Here is a 17,177-nt window from a genome sequence, read left to right on the forward strand (position 1 = left end):
CGATGCTCTGGATCGGGGTAGGAAAAGAACGCAGGCGGGAATCGAGATCTATTTTACGACAAAGCATTCGCGTTCCCTTGCGCCCTACCCGACCGACCAAAAAAATAAGCACACGAGAACGGGCGAGCCGCATTCCTCGACTGGGTCGACGGCACGGCCGGTCCCGCGCGCTCCGCTTCCCTCGTCCCTCCTTCGCCAGTCATTTGCGCGCGTCGTTCGTGATAACTTGTCTGTTGTTGGTCCGCTCTCTATCGCGCGTTGTGTTTACAACTGTGTTTTTGTTATTGCTTTAAAATAGAACCTGTGACAGTGACATAGTGAAATATATTGTATGTTATCATACTCTATTATACAAATACATTAATAACAGTGGTTAGAGAAGTGCAGACAGCCACGGCACGCGCCGAGCTCAGGTAGCGTTTCGTATGTTTTCAATCTGATTACGATTAGGCTAATCTCGTTCGACGGTGTCGTGTGAAGTGTTTATTTGCATCTTGGTTTTGTAGTACAGGTGTTACTATAACGAACGTCCCACGTCACGTGATAGCATACATGAATCGACTAACACGTGGTGTGGTGTAAACAACAATGCTGCCCTTCTCTGAACCGCGGCACCGAATCGCGCCTCCGTGAAGCGGTTGAGCCCAGTCACCAAAACACGCATGTACTTATATTACGCCATGTACATACCTGTTTCGTACAATTCTTAGTTATCTAATAAACTATTAAAATTAGGTTGCTTTTATGCAACAATATTTAGATAGCTGCGCGGGCCTACTAAGCTCGCGTAATTAGTAAATCGCTAAATTCTTATACCACCCATACATACCAAATTTATATAATTATAGATAACTTTAGATAAATCTATTGAATCCCATATGGGTAGGTAATAATATATATGTATATTTAAATATGTGTATATCTTAAACGCCTTAAATATTTAAATGCTCTCAATATACGTAATAAGAAAAAATAAACTATTTACCTATAATGCATTCGTCTTGCATATTAATATTTAACATAATATACTTATTACCGTACATATTAGGTTTAATTTTTATTTTACATTTTGTTTATGTCGCTGTCTCGTTTTGTCATAAAAGTGGTTGATAAATGGTTGATAAGGATTTTATTGTGTGATAAGTTTACACGCATTTAAGCCATGGCCGGGCCTAAACAAATCAAAGTCACATTTTTTGTCACTATGAAATAAAACCGTAAATTTTCCTAATCATGATAAAAAAAAAATTGTAGTCTGTAAAGTCGGTTTACTGAAGATAGTTGAACGTGACAACGATTGTGCTTCTTTGTGGCTCGTTCCGCACTCTCGCTTGCATTGGAACGCCTCAGAGCGAGGTAACGCCGCACGCCGTTTTTTCGGGCGTGCAGCCGGCTCTATCGAATTATAAGACGTTGTCACGTCAAAAATGATTTTCCTCAATAAATACCTACATACCTACCTACTTAATTTTTCATTTTTTTGTAACTTTTATCACACATAAAGATGCATATATACCTACCTATACCTATTACCTATAATGTATATCTATAAAATATTATCATTATAGGTACATTATAAGGTACACTTATGCACCTTCATTCAAAAAGGTCTAATCCTTCCAATATTTATAATATAATACAGACCTATATTATAATACCTATAGGGTTATTTTGCTTGTTCGCGTCCACTTAGTGCAGTTGGAAAGTTTGAAGGAGAAAATAAAAATGTTCCAGTACAAATTTCAACGCAAAATTAATGTAACGTGTTCATTACATTAGCCTTTTTTAAGATTTATTTTCAATTGTGTGGGTTATTTATAGACAAACAGCAGAATTAGGCGTTTTACCCAGTTCGCGTCCAAAAATTCCAGTTTGCGTAATTGCGTCCACCATCTTAGAAAAAGAATTAAGATTGTAATGGGTAATATGTATTTCATAAGATAAATGCAAATTAAATTATATTTTAACAAATTCTTTATGAATATGGTTATTTAATAAAAACCGACCAAATGCGTCCCTCGGTGGGTTCCGTATTAACCTGTTTTTTTCATATGTTATAACTGTAAATGGTGATTTTTTCAATGTTTCCCTAATTTGTGCACGTAAAGTATCGTGTAGGTTTTGATTCCCAGGCAAATGTCGAAATTTGCGAAAATTTGCAGCATTAACGGCTGTATTTTTTGATGAAGTTGGCTAATAAGTTTGATTTTTCTATATGTTTGCAATGTGCATGTCTCTGATACATTGAGGACTGAGGTATTATCGGAAATTTTACTTATTACAATTTTACTTAAAAGTTTACTTATTTTCGTGAATTTTCTAAGGGATATCCGCAAAATGGACGCGAATAGACATATGGACGCGAACAGGCGAAATGACCTTATTGACCCTATTTTTTTAATTTAGTTTCCAAATAAATGTAACCCCTATATTACTTAAAGAACTGTTATAGTTAAGTGATAAAAAATAAATAGTTACTTTCATATAGGTACCCACATACCTACCTAGAGGAACACATATTTTTTAATAGTCTGTTGAATTTGGCTTGTTTTATAATAATAATTATAGGTAGGTATTATCTGTATTTTGAGAACGCCACATTGATAACAAACTTCAAGGATTGTTTGTTTACCTTTTGTGATTTCATGAATCTAATTACCTTCATAGAATAATGTAGCAAAAAAACTATAATAACAAAAATATAAGAAAGCACCTAAAATAAATTTATAAATATTGTGTATAAATAGTAAATACAATATATTATGTGAAAGAAATGTTATAAGTGAGGTGGTATATACTCTATAAGGTGAGTCCATAAAAACTAATACTTATTTAAACCACAATCTACTTAGTGAATTTCAAGTTGGATACAGTTTTAACTTTTAATAAAAAATGTGTGCGTGTAGTTTTTAACTTTATTTTTTAAAAAATAATTTAAGTTTGCTACATATATGCAACTTTACAGAAATACTTCAAATCACGCGTGGTAGGGATAAGAAAAAGATGGCGCATAACGGAAAAATGTCACGCGTAAAGAAAAAATGTTACACTAAATGTTTTTCCAACCCCGATAAAGAAGTTTCACTTCAAAAATTAAAAATGAGTTGAATATGGACTAACTATATCCAATGGCACCGCTAAATCATTTATTTTTAATTTAATAAGTTATTATTTTAAACACCAATTAAACAATATAATATATTCTCACACGTACATGAAACTTATGAAGTGATTGACGTCCACGGGCACAAAAAATGGCGGTAAATAAATCAAAATGGTGTTGCCAATCAAAGATGACGGAAATTTTTACACAAAGTATAAATTTTTAAATGATTATAACACAATAATATTATATTGTTTTATTTAAGTATATATATATATATATATATATATATGTAAATGTTATTGTATAACTATATTTCATTGTTCATGTTGTACATAATATTATTATTCGCATTTCAGATCATACATAAAATATAAATTCTTTCGTATACCTTGGCATACCCGCATTTAATATTTTGAATAATAAAGCAATGCGCTCTTAAATTTATGAGAGCCAAAGAATCCATCATAATATCAATTATTCTCTGAGACGGACGCAGTGACTTCTTACATATGTTTTACAATATGTAAAACTTTTCAGCGTGAGAATAGTATGTATTGGTATGTACTAGGGAATGCAATCCCGACTCGAGATTGCAAATTCGGGATCCCGTCTAATTAAAAAAAAAATGTTGAATTCCGATGACTGAAAACGCTAATAACTGCTTGTTTGTGATAGTGAGGTTAACTAAAATAACATATTACTCGAAACAAAATAAAAACCTTTATTCTTTAATCTTACCAACTAAATAATAATCAGGTTGTAAGGAAATTAACGTAGGTAAATTAGGTAATCAAAACAATAAGCTTATTTCAAGGGAATTAGGAAAAGAGTGATTTTGAAAATGACTCCTTAAAAAACAGGGTATTAACAGTTTCATCTGCTAAACGGCATCTAATGTCCGTTGCAATGTACCCCGCTGCTGAGAATGCCCTCTCCGACTCAACGCTGGTTGGCAACAGCGTGGCGAAGCAATTATATGCAAACTGCAAAAATCGCTCCCTTGTTCCTCCACACTCAAACAAATCCATTTCTTTTTTAATGGTAGATTCTAATTTGTCTAAGCTTCTTGGACGTGGATATACGTGCGTCGCTGACCTCTGCCGCCCAATCCCGTCAATCTCGAACGGGATCTCGTCATATGATGCATCGGGATTGATCCCGAAAAATTACACGAGATCTCGCGAGATCGGGATCACGCGGGACTGGGATTGCATTCCCTAGTATGTACCCATTACAACTAAACAATTACACATACCGAATACACAGACGTCACAAACGGAACAACTAACGCACGATTTGCCTGTATGGTACCTACCTACCTACATGACACTTTCTTGTGATGTCGTTGGCCAAGCCTAATGTATAGATAATTAGGGTGCTATTAGATCTGGCGTGCATGTGACTCTGTGCGTGTTGAATGACGAATAGGTATTGGCCGGTGACGGGATGCCCGGGAGTGAAGCAGCGACATAAAAACGCAAGAAAGTATTCGATCGTGCCAAATAATATCCGCACACTGCGCGCCACGCATCGTCTTCAATTTAGAGCCATAATAATTAACAATAGTATTTTCAATATTATCAGCTATTAAAATACACTGCTAAATGCGTTTGTAAGTATTGATTATTAACACGTTTTCGAGACCTTATATTTAACGTTCGTTGCTAAAGAGAAAATTTGTTAAATCAATCGGAATAAAAAGAAAATTATTCTAGATTAAGGATATTTTTTGCAATGGGACTCTTTAGTTACTATTTAAGTCCTAGTAATTAGATTTTTCCTAGTAGTTTCTAAGTGGCCGCCCACACTCCACATCGTTAAAAAAAATGTGTGCGTGTACTATCTACTAGTACACACGTAAGAAGTGAAATTTCTTTATGACCTTATTTTTCAAAAAATAATGTACTATATGCAACTTTACAGAATTACGTCGAATCACGCGTGTTAGGGATAAGAAAAAGATGGCGCGTAACGGAAAAATGTCACGCGTAACGAAAAAATGTTACAATAAATTTTTTTCCAATCCCGATAAAGAAGTTTCACTTCAATTATTTAGTATCTTTAATAATTGGAAATTAGGTAGATACCTATCTACCAAATGTAAAATTCTTCAGAAACTGATGACAAATAGATATTAGTTCACTAATTCATGTGTGTTTTCTCTTTTCTTGATATTTACAGTTTATAATTTATATCTAAGATATTAAAGATTGATAACTAGATATTTATTTATCGGTGTTTTAGCATTATTAGATAATATTAGCATTATTAGAAAACATTTTTATTACATAAAGTGTTAGTACAAACATTATTTTGCACATAATAGGCACTTGGATGCAATTGCGGGATTGTTATTTGTTAATAAATATTAATTATTATTATACTATCATGTTTTACAATTGAAATATTCAAGAAGGTATTATAACTATTCTTTGTAATTGAATTGCCTTCGCCAATTATAATATATAAAGCTACACTACCACTGACTGACTGACATCGGGTTTCTCGGAAACTACGCGGAAAGTTGGGGGGATTTCGACGTGATCGTGTAGAGGTGCGCCGAGTGACCACCGGAAAAATATTGACATCTCCAACACCCTGGACAAGAGAGTGGACCCCTGGAGGTGCGCAAAAACGGTGATACCTGGAGGGGGGGTGTCTGAACAAAAAATGCTCGGAACTGGTGGCGATTACCAGGGGAGGTGGAAAAATGGGGATTTTCGCGAAAACAAGATGGCCGCCGTACTTTGCCAAAATCGCCGTTTATGAATCCTTACGTCTCAAATTTGGCACACGTGCTCTGTTTGAGCCGGCGAATCGATCGGTGCCCCGTTCGAGTGGCTCCGGGCCCCCGTTTCCAACTTCCATACAACGTAAACTCCAACGGCCCGCGGAAACGGAGTGAGTTGGGTTGGGGGTCCCGGAACTAAAAATGATCACCACCCTGGGACGCTACCAGGGAGCCATAGTGGGATGCTCGATTTTGGAATTTTTCCATTTTTGGCGCAAACATAAAAACGTAAATTTAGACGAGGTGGTGCAATGGAGAAATACACCAATGATGCATTCGTACTCGCCCAGCTCCCAGGATATCCAGAAAAATCCGAAATCTTAAACTTTCCCTCATCTCTCGAAGACGGTCAACGGCCCGCGCAAACGGTAGCAGCTACATCTGGGGTGCTCGAACTAAACTTGGAGTAGACCTCGAGCAATTACCACAGAGTGCAAAAAAAATTCAAAATGGCGGAAAAAATGGCCGCCGCCATACAAATTCTAAAACGGCCATCGCTGGTCCGATCGCGCTGAAACTTGGCACAGGGGCTTTAATCGAGCCGCACATTGAGGTGGCATACTCATAATCGAGTTTCCATCGCTGGTTTCCGAGTTTCATACAACGCGAAATTCGACGGCTCTCTGAAACGGCGCCAGATAGGTGGGGGGTGTAGAACTAAAAAATGATCAGGAAGATGGGGTGCTACCAGGGCAATCGAGAAATTTCAAATTGGACGCAATTTTTTTTCAAAAAATGGCCAATTTTTCAAAGCAAGATGGTGGCGCCGGTTCCGTCACGATTGGTCTGAAAATTGATTTCTGTGCTCTGATTGGTTAGATTTACAAAACTGCATACTCAGAATTTCTCTCCGACCCCCGGTTTCCATTTTCCATACATCATGAAATTCAACGGCTCTCTGAACCGGTGGCACTTAGGTTGGGGTCACCAAGGTAAAAAATGTTTAAAAACTTGGTCCGCTTCCAGGCACATAAAAATTTTTGCTAAAAAGCGAAATTTTTTTTTTCGAAAATTTTGTATGGAAATTTCCATAGTAGGAAGGGTAATAATTGAATAGCATCGGCAAAAGACGGCACCGCGGGCTGCTTGCTGCCCGCGCACCGCGCAACTTCGAGGGTCGACAGCCTCCCGGAGTAGAAAATATTTATTAACTTTTGAACTACCGCACGAGCCAAGCGAGCGAAGCGAGCGATTCACGGCAGCGGCCAGCGTAAATATTCAAATAGGTAGCGAGGAGCGAAGCGACGAGCGTGTAAGGTTAACTTTTGAACTACCACATGAGCCATGCGAGCGAAGCGAGCGAGTCACGACAGCGGCCGGCCTAAATATTCAAATAGGTAGCGAGGAGCAAAGCGACGAGCGTGTTAGGTTAACTTTTGAACTACCTACCGCACGAGCCAAGCGAGCGAAGCGAGCGAGTTGCGGCAGCGGCCGGCCTAAATATTCAAATAGGTAGCGAGGAGCGAAGCGACGAGCGTGTTAGGTTAACTCTTGAACAGTTTATTATGAAAAGTCACTGCCCGCTATCGATAAGACGTTTCAAAAATGTTACCAATATTTGAATAAGTAATTTATAAGCAGTTTAGGTAGCGAGGAGCGAAGCGACGAGCGTGTAAGGTTAACTTTTGAACTACCACACGAGCCATGCGAGCGAAGCGAGCGAGTCACGGCAGCAGCCGGCCTAAATATTCAAATAGGTAGCGAGGAGCGAAGCGACGAGCGTGTTAGGTTAACTTTTGAACTACCTATCGCACGAGCCAAGCGAGCTAAGCGAGCGAGTCGCGGCAGCGGCCGGCCTAAATATTCAAATAGGTAGCGAGGAGCGAAGCGACGAGCGTGTTAGGTTAACTCTTGAACAGTTTATTATGAAAAGTCACTGCCCGCTATCGATAAGACGTTTCAAAAATTTAACAATATTTGAATAAGTAATTTATAAGCAGTTTCGACTGACTGTAGAATCGCTGTTAGCAGATGTTACAAATGGAAAGGAAGACTTCTTCCCTGGGATGAGCCGCGAGCTGCTTGCAGCTCGCGCACCACGCACCCTCGAAGGTGGACAGCCCCCCGGAATAGAAAATATTTTAATAGGGAATTTATAAGCACTTTCGATTTACTGTGGAATCGCTGTTAGCAGATAAAAGCAAATTGACAGGGAATTTTAACGCATTTTCAAATGACTGAAGATTTTTGTCCCTGGGATGTACCGCGGGCTGCTTGCAGCCCGCGCACCACGCACCCTCGATGGTGGATACCCCCGGAATAGAAAATATCTTAATAGGGAATTTATAAGCACTTTCGATTTACTGTGGAATCGCTGTTAGCAGATAAAAGCAAATTGACAGGGAATTTTAACGCATTTTCAAATGACTGAAGATTTTTGTCCCTGGGATGTACCGCGGGCTGCTTGCAGCCCGCGCACCACGCACCCTCGATGGTGGATACCCCCGGAATAGAAAATATTTGAATGGGGAATTTATAAGCAGTTTCGACTGACTGTAGAATCGCTGTTAGCAGATAAAAGCAAATTGACGGGGAATTTTAATGCATTTTCATATGACTGAAGATTTCTGCCCTGGGATGCTTCGCGGGCTGCTTGCAGCCCGCGCACTACGCTCCCTCGAAGGTGGACAGCCTCCCGGAGTGGAAAATACTTGAATGGGGAATTTATAAGCATTACCGACTGACTGTAGAATCGCTGTTAGGAGATGTAACAAATGGACAGAAAATTCGAATATATTTTCAAATGACTGCCCTATTGCTTCAACCCAGGGGCAAAAGGGGCTCGCGGGCTGCTTGCAGCCCGCGCACTACGCTCCCTCGAAGGTGGACAGCCTCCCGGAGTGGAAAATACTTGAATGGGGAATTTATAAGCATTAACGACTGACTGTAGGATCGCTGTTAGCAGATGTAACAAATGGACAGAAAATTCGAATGCATTTTCAAATGACTGCCTTATTGCTTCAACCCAGGGCCAAAGGGGCTCGCACCACGCACCCTCGAAGCTCGACAGCATTCCAGAATAGAAAATTTTTGAATTGGGAATTTATAAGCACTTCCGATTTACTGTGGAATCGCTGTTAGCAGAAAATTACAAATGGACTGGGAATTCTAACACATTTTTTAATGACTGCCCTATTGCTTCAACCCAGGGGCAAAAAGGGCTCGCGGGCTGCTTGCAGCCCGCGCACAACGCACCAGCTAGTCTAATATATAAAAATCAATGCCACTTTTCGTTGTAATTCCATAACTCGAGAACGGCTGAACCGATTTCGATAATTCTTTTTTTATTATATTCCTTGAAGTACGAGGATGGTTCTTATGTAGAGAAAACGTTAATATGTACCACGGGCGAAGCCGGGGCGGACCGCTAGTAGTTTATATAAAATTGTTTAGATTAAAATGCAGGATTTAAACATCGAACCTTTTATCTATCCATACTAATCACTACATAGTATAAAACAAAGTCGCTTTCTCTGTCCCTATGTCCCTTTGTATGCTTAAATCTTTAAAACTACGCAACGGATTTTGATGCATGCATGTTTTTTTTAATAGATAGAGTGATTCAAGAGGAAGGTTTTAGTATATATGTAATTTATTAGGTTTTAGACAAAGCGGGCGAAGCCGCGGGCGGTAATCTAGTATTATTATAAATGCGAAAGTAGTTTTGTCTGTCTGTCTGGTACTCAATCACGCCAATTTGCATGAAATTTTGTATAGAGATATTTTGATACCCGAGAAAGGACATAGGCTACTTTTTACCCCGGGTAATAGGATAGGTTTTATCCGGGAAATCCCGCGGGAACGGGAACTATGCGGGTTTTTCTTTGACTGCGCGCCGCGGTCGAAGCTGCGGGTGGAAAGCTAGTATTTTATAAATCGATGATTCTTGTTCGTATTTCGTACTGCAATTTTTATTATTACATACCCGTACCATTTTCTTGTATTGGCAGAATTTTGAAGTAGGTATATCACTACATAGTATTAAAACAAAGTCGCTTTGTCTGTTCCTATGTCCCTTTGTATGCTTAAATCTTTAAAACTACGCAACGGATTTTGATGCGGTTTTTTTAATAGATAAGAGTGATTCAAGAGGAAGGTTTTAGTATATAATTTATTAGGTTTTAGACAGAGACGAGCGAAGCCGCGGGCGGTAAGCTGGTTAAACATATAAGTAAGTATGCTGGTGAAACACATAATATAATGTGTAGAAATGGCGGGAAAAACTTTAATTTAATTTTATTCACTAAAATCGGCTGAAGGCAATACATTACAGACGTACGGATTTCACCATTTAGAATTGTAGAGTATGAACTATGAATACAACAAAACTATACTTAGGTAACCTTTTTTAAATTCTTATCGTTGTTTTTTTTATATTATACACTAGCTTTCCACCCGCGGCATCGCCCGCGCAGTCAAAGAAAAACCCGCATAATTCCCGTTCCCGTGGGATTTCCGGGATAAAACCTTATGTCCTTTCTCGGGTATCAAAATATCTTTATACCAAATTTCATGCAAATCGGTTCAGTAGTTAAGGCGTGATTGAGTAACAGACAGACAGACAGACAGAGTTACTTTCGCATCTCATGATATAATATAAAATTCAAGTCCTTTCTGATTGGTAAAGCTTTGCATTAGTAACAGAATAAGAAGCGTGTTTATAAATAACTATATCTACATTGTAAATTATGTTCAGCTGTTGCTTGTTAGCGATAAGAGAGTTCGTATATATGTCGTGGTCATATCGTAGATTTGATCATTTCATGATATGAGTGGCCATTTCACGAAATGGTCGCATATCGTGAAATGGCCAACATAGTTTGATCAGATCGTTAAATCGTCAACGTTTCACGATTTGGTCATCCACATTTGGCCAGATCGTATAAAATATAAAGAGTCCATAAAATATTAAAAAATTTCAGAATAACTATATTCTAAAAACTTGTTTAATGTCATTTAAGTTAGTGCCGCGGCAGCGGCCGGCGAATGCCAGAAGCGAATCGTTTTTGCAATAGAAAACAATTAGGTTAGGTTAGGTTACACTTTGATAAACAACGCACGAGCCGAGCAAGCAAAGCGAGCGTGCCGCGGCAGCGGCCGGCGAGTGCCAGAAGCGGATCGCTTTTTAAAAAACAAACAATTATAATAATATAGTAGTAGTTTCTTAAATTATTTTATTTAAATCGCATTTTTTCTTAAATACATAATATAAGATATCCACATTTTCCATAGTACTCGTACCTCTTCGTCGTAAATTCTTTGCTATGACTTTCTTCATAATATTGTTATTAAACGAATTATGAAGTTTTTAACTGCGAATAATTTAATTTTCGCCAGCGGCCGCCATCTTATCACATAAACACAGAGCTTGCAGCGCCTCTACCAACGATTAATATAACTATTTTACGATATGATCAAAATAATTTTGGTCATTTCATGAAAAAACCGTGCGTTAATTGGCCATATCGTGAAACGATTTCTTATCATTGATCTGCCCAAACCACATCATGATGTGGCCAAACTAAATTGGCCATTTCACGATATGCGACCATTTCGTGAAATGGCCACTCATATCATGAAATGATCAAATCTACGATATGACCACGACATATATACCTTGAAGTCTTATCAAAACAATGTACCGAAAACATTTCGCAGTTAATGTGGCCATGAATCGATGTGACTCGCTTACCTACTGCTCATGTAGTACATTTGTTTAATATATTATTACCTTCAATTAACTACTTTTTCATTTTACAAAACTAAATTGGAAATATGTTTAACTAGCGGTCCGCCCCGGCTTCGCCCGTGGTACAATTTCGCAATAAAAGGTAGCCTATGTTCTTTCTCAGGGTCTAAAGATTGTCTGTGCCAAATAAAGCGTAACAGACAGACAGAGTTACTTTCGTATTTATAATATTATATATAAGATATAACTAGAGGGGATAGTAGGGATTTAATTGCTTAAAACAATGTAGGTACTGTTTCTTTAAACATTCACTCCATTTGGAATGTACGTGTTGTTTATCAGAAGCTACGTAAGTACGAAGTTACGTTGGAAACGCAAAAGTAGTGAGGTACCTACATACTAAAGGTATGTACGTATACTAAACTATGAGGTAAAGCTCATAATAATTTCGAATAGTGTCACATGGATCATGTCTAAATTCTTTTGATTTATAGATAGGTAGCAGCTGTAGGTTAAAGTTCGTCAGTTTTTTTTCTTATCAGTTAGAAATAATTTACTAACTACTGAAATTACAATTCGATTACATTTGATAACGTGTCATGAAAGTTTACTCATTAAATTATGGTGCCAAATTGTGCACATTTTTCGTACAAATAATTAGCAGCGACAGTAATTATTCTCCATCGTACGACGCCAGGAGGTAGCAGGGAGTAGGGACATGTAGGTTAAGCTGCAATGAGGTTATTCCTCGTGTTCCTTGCGAGACAGGCATCAGGGGGTGGGGTGCAGTGTTTTGGCCACGAAGTATCGCGCCGCCGCACTGGCCGCAGGCCGATCGATCGTGCTGCGTTGCGCTGTTCTATTATTTATTACCGAAAATATGGCGGCGTGGTGCGGCACGCGGTCGTCAACCTCTGTCCGCCACGCTATGGCGCGTAAACAACTCGGAATGCAGAGCAGCGCGGGAAACTCACCTCCCTTGTCCCTACCTGCCGAGCGGTATGTCCGCGAATCCCTACTACGAGCACGGACGGTACGGGATGCAGCTACTTCAAACTCGCTTTTTAGTTTTTACGTCCACTCAATCGTATTTCTCTTTCACTCTCCACCGTGGAAGCGACGCTACTCTAACAACGTGGTATCCACGTGTTCAAACTATTGCAGTTTGTAGCATTGATGCAGCAAACTGCATCCTTAAAAAATTGCACATGGTGATTCAACGTTTTAAACTTTATAGGCACTTAGCCCATAGCCATAATAAATTAATTGATTTTAAAACTGACTATAAAATTTCGAATTTTAATAAGGTTAAGCTGGCATAATCTTATTAAACACAATAATTAAAATTAACCTATCTCAGCTTGGCATGATTGCTATAATACATTTTTGGCGATTTGGTTTTATAATACATTCTTTGGTTATAAACTTATAATCAGTGGATCACTAGGCGGGATTCGAACTCGCGTCTTTTTAGCCAAAGACGCGTGCGCCTGACTGCGCGTGCAGACTACAAGTACCTACCTGAGGTATAAGCATCACTACATAGTACATACTCGACACTCGTATTTCATGTATGTATACAATTCTATACAGTGGACCGGCCGCGGCGTTACTCCGGTCCCTGGCCTATCCGTCGCCCCCTGTAATCTGACATGTCTATAATAGGCTATTTGACAAGGTTTTGAAAACTGTCTCAAATCATTAAGATACGTTTATAGAGCACACAAAACACATATTTCTTAATTTTTTGTAGTTATTCATTGAGAAAATGGAAAATAAAAACATGATATTCAAATATGCCGCCAAAACACAATTTTGAAGAATATGGCGGCTCGCGACCATGGTGACGTCACAGCGGCGTAAACATCAACTTGCTCCTAGTACTCCATGTTCGTTTTTGTTATAATTAAAGTTTATGTTAAGTTAATCTGCTTAAAAACAAGAAAATGAGTTCTTATAAGTGGTGTGTAGTTCCTGGATGCAGAAATACAACTATTAAAACCCCTGACAAACTATTTATATGTGCTCCAAAAGATATAAAAATGCGTAGAAAGTGGTTGCAGTTAGCTCGCAGAAATCCAAGTGATATATCAATTAAAACAGTTATATTTTTTTGTGAAGACCACTTCGATGTAAGTAGTAGTAAGTATGGTGTTGAATACCTAGTAGGCAGTTTATTTTATTTCATTACTTACCTGCTTGAGGTTAGATAATGATATATAATATGATATATACTAGACACAATTTCATCTGGTACCTAATGTTAATGACTCGCTTATTTACAGATTGAAAAAGACATGGCCAACTACTGCAAGTACAAAATGGGTTTCAGTCAGAAAATACTAATGGTAGATGGAGTTTTGCCTTCTAAATTTCATTGCCAGCCAGATCGCTGTAAAAGAATTTGTGAGCCTGGTACTTCTCGTTCTGCCTTTGCAAAACGGCAAAGAATCAACCTCATTGAGCAATGTGAAGCTGAAATCTGTCAGCCAGCTGGCACTGAGGATAAATCTCATGAAGGAAAGATGGAAGATATAATAACGGGTATGTAAACAATGTCTTAATAATCTTAGAAAAAAAACCTTAGAAATTTGCCTTGAGTTATACACATAAGTATAAAAGGAAGTCACATTGGTAACACTATAACTCTAGAATGGCTATACTAATTTAACTGAAAAAAAGCGGGGACTAGATATTCGGGCAGAGTTGCAGGCACAGAGCTAGTTATTAAAAAATGTTTATCTTTTCAGAACCTTCAACATCAGAGAAATCTACAACCACAGATCCAATTACAATTGCTGAAAAGTCAGTACAATTTAATAGTTCTTACAAACTTCATTTTAGAAGCAAAGCCGTGCAGACTAAAATTTTTACAAGAGATACATCTGTTTCACCTTACAAATACTCATTTGTCTCCAGCAGCACTTCTCCATTCAAGATTGATCAGCATCCTTTCCATGTTAAACCGTCAAAATCTGGTGTTATTAATATAAAGAAAAGAATTGGTTTTGATGAAGATAAATCAGATGCTGATGCCTCTTCTTTGTATACAGAAGCTCCCAAACAAGATTCGTCATCATACACAGCTTCATCAAAGTTGTCAGATACTAGTGCTTCGAGCATTACAAATACAAATGAAGATATTCTGAAATTGCAGTCTTCGCAGATTAACTTGCAGTACATTGTTAAGAAACCAACACTGTACATTGGAATTAGTAAAGAATCTTACTTCATAGTTAACTTAATTCATAAGCACACTAATATACCACATGAACATATTTTGTTGTGTTTAAAAAAAATCAGATTAAATAATACTTTTTCTGAACTTGAAGATGACTTCGGATTCTCGTTGTCATATGGAAGTAAATTATTCACAAAGAATATCCCAGTCATTGCTAGTGTTTTGCGCCCTTTCATTGTTAAACTAGATAATTATTCAATCAAGAAAACCTTACCCATTTCATTTAGACACAATTACCATAATGTAAGTTGTATAATAGATTGTTTAGAAATCGACATTCAAAAACCATCAAAAGCTTTGTTTCAAGCACTGACATGGTCAGATTATAAAAAAGGTAACACTGTAAAATATTTAATATCCTGCACACCAAATGGCTTGGTAAATTATATTTCACATGGATTTGGGGGTAGAGCAAGTGATACGTGGGCCACACTGAAAGTTTTGCGTAACTAATAAACAAAACAATTTATTTGTCCAATATTATATTTACTACTTTTTAAAGTATTCTCCGCTACATTTAAAACACTTTTTCATCCGTTCAAACCATTTCTGGAAACATGAGGACCATTGGTCCGAGGGTATGTTTTCTGCGTGCTGTTTGAAAGCAACCACGGCCTCTTCTGGCCTCGTAAATGTCGAACCACTCATTGAATCATAGATTTGTGGGAAAAGAAAGAAATCGCAAGGTGCTAGGTTAGGACTGCGTGTGGCATGAGTCACGTGCTCTATGTTTTCAGTAGCCAAAAATGACTTTGTTTTGTTCGCGGTGTGCGCCGAAGCACTGTCATGGTGCAACAAGATGCGACTTCTAGGTCGCTTTTCTCTTATTTTTTCTAAGACATTGGGCAAAAAAATAGTGGTGTACCACTCGGCATTAACAGTCTTTTGTTACTCAAGTGGGATAGTGCAGACAGGATTCGTCTTAGAGAAAAATAATGCAATCATTTGTTTGCCAACCCTTCTCGCCTGCCTCTATTTGGTTGGTTTGCTGTCACTTTCAAACACCCACAAAGAATATTGGTGTTTTCTTTCTGGAATATAACCATATATACATATTTCATATCCTGTCACGATATTATACACGGCATTAGAATGTCCGTAATTGTACTTTAATAGCATTTCTTAACACCAATCTACTCGATGTCGTTTTTGTTATGGAGTGAGTTTGGGAGCAATTCACCGGCAACCAATCTTCCTAACTTTGAAATGTTCATGTAAAATTTTCTGAATTTGTCTCATATCAATCCCCAAATGTCCTCGAATATCCTAATAAGTGATATGGCAATTTTCTTAAATTAGTCGTCTGATGGTAGCCATATTTTCCTCCGTGATCGCAGTTGAGGGTCGACCTTCACGAATTTCATCATGAAGAGAAACACGGCCGCGATGAAATTCAGCATATCAATGCCTTACAGTGCTCAAATAAGGTGCTTCCCTCCCAAAAGTATTTTGAAGGCGAGCAGTGCAAGCTTTCGGAGAAAGCGAACTTTTAAAATCATCAAAAATCATCGCCCTAAAATTGTTTCGTGTTAGTTCCGTTTTTGCTACGGACAACGAACTTCAACTTGAGATAAAAAAAAATTGACACGAGCTTTCAGCCAAATTTTTTTTTCCTCAACTTATGAGACTTCATAGGTTAAAAAAATATAACATTCAAAATTCAAACATTTATGGGTGGCTAGAAACGCAAAACTTTTAGTGTGCACTAGGTATCACTATAATTGAAAATTGTGACTTTTTAGATGGTTTAAATCCTGGAAGTTTCATTTTAGCTGATCGTGGATTTAAGCATGTAGAACAGGTCCTGAATGAGAAAGGAATTAAATTGTTAAGGCCACCTAGTGTACAATCCGGATCAAAATTATCTAAAGCAGAAGTGCGTCAAACTAAAATCATTGCCAGCTTAAGAATTCACATTGAAAGGGTTATAAGGCGTTTAAGAGAATTTCACATGTTAAAACAACATTCAGTAATAAATCTAAATTTTCTGCATATTCTAGATGATGTGATTGTTATAGCATGTGCGTTAATAAATATACAGGACTCTCTTATAAAATAACTGTGCTATTTTATACAATATTAGTGCTATTTTATACAATATTAAAGTCTTTAGTTTTTGGAGTTAATAAAGAAAATTTTAAGTATATTTTATTATAAGCTTTTATTTAGTTTCACCTATCCCAGTGTCTGTAATGAAAAGTAATGACTTTATGTAATTTGGTCACAGGTAAAATGAGTGTTATATGGTCACAGCTGAATTTATATTTCTTCAATTTAGGAAGTGCAATTTGGTCACAGGTTTGTTCCAAATTGCTCTATGTTTGTTCATATGTTCCTTGGGGAAAGTTGT

At 37.7% G+C, this 17,177-nt stretch overlaps 2 protein-coding genes across 2 annotated transcripts in view; both read left to right on the forward strand.

The window, feature by feature from the left end:
* Positions 1-211: 211 nt before the first annotated feature.
* Positions 212-17,177, forward strand: part of LOC123692863 (insulin-like receptor) — an 82,818-nt gene continuing 65,852 nt past the window's right edge. The window contains exon 1 of the mRNA XM_045637666.1: positions 212-413. The gene's annotated coding sequence lies outside the window, so the exon portion shown is untranslated. The remainder of the gene's footprint in view (positions 414-17,177) is intronic.
* On the forward strand, positions 13,257-16,836 carry LOC123699569. The gene is made up of 5 exons (XM_045646906.1): positions 13,257-13,718; positions 13,872-14,130; positions 14,337-15,161; positions 16,570-16,703; positions 16,828-16,836. The coding sequence occupies exons 1-5, from the start codon at positions 13,533-13,535 to the stop codon at positions 16,834-16,836; spliced, it is 1,413 nt and encodes a 470-aa protein (XP_045502862.1). The 5' UTR covers positions 13,257-13,532.

The sequence above is a fragment of the Colias croceus genome, chromosome 1, assembly GCF_905220415.1.
Source record: "Colias croceus chromosome 1, ilColCroc2.1".
Taxonomy (NCBI): Eukaryota; Metazoa; Arthropoda; class Insecta; order Lepidoptera; family Pieridae; genus Colias; species Colias croceus.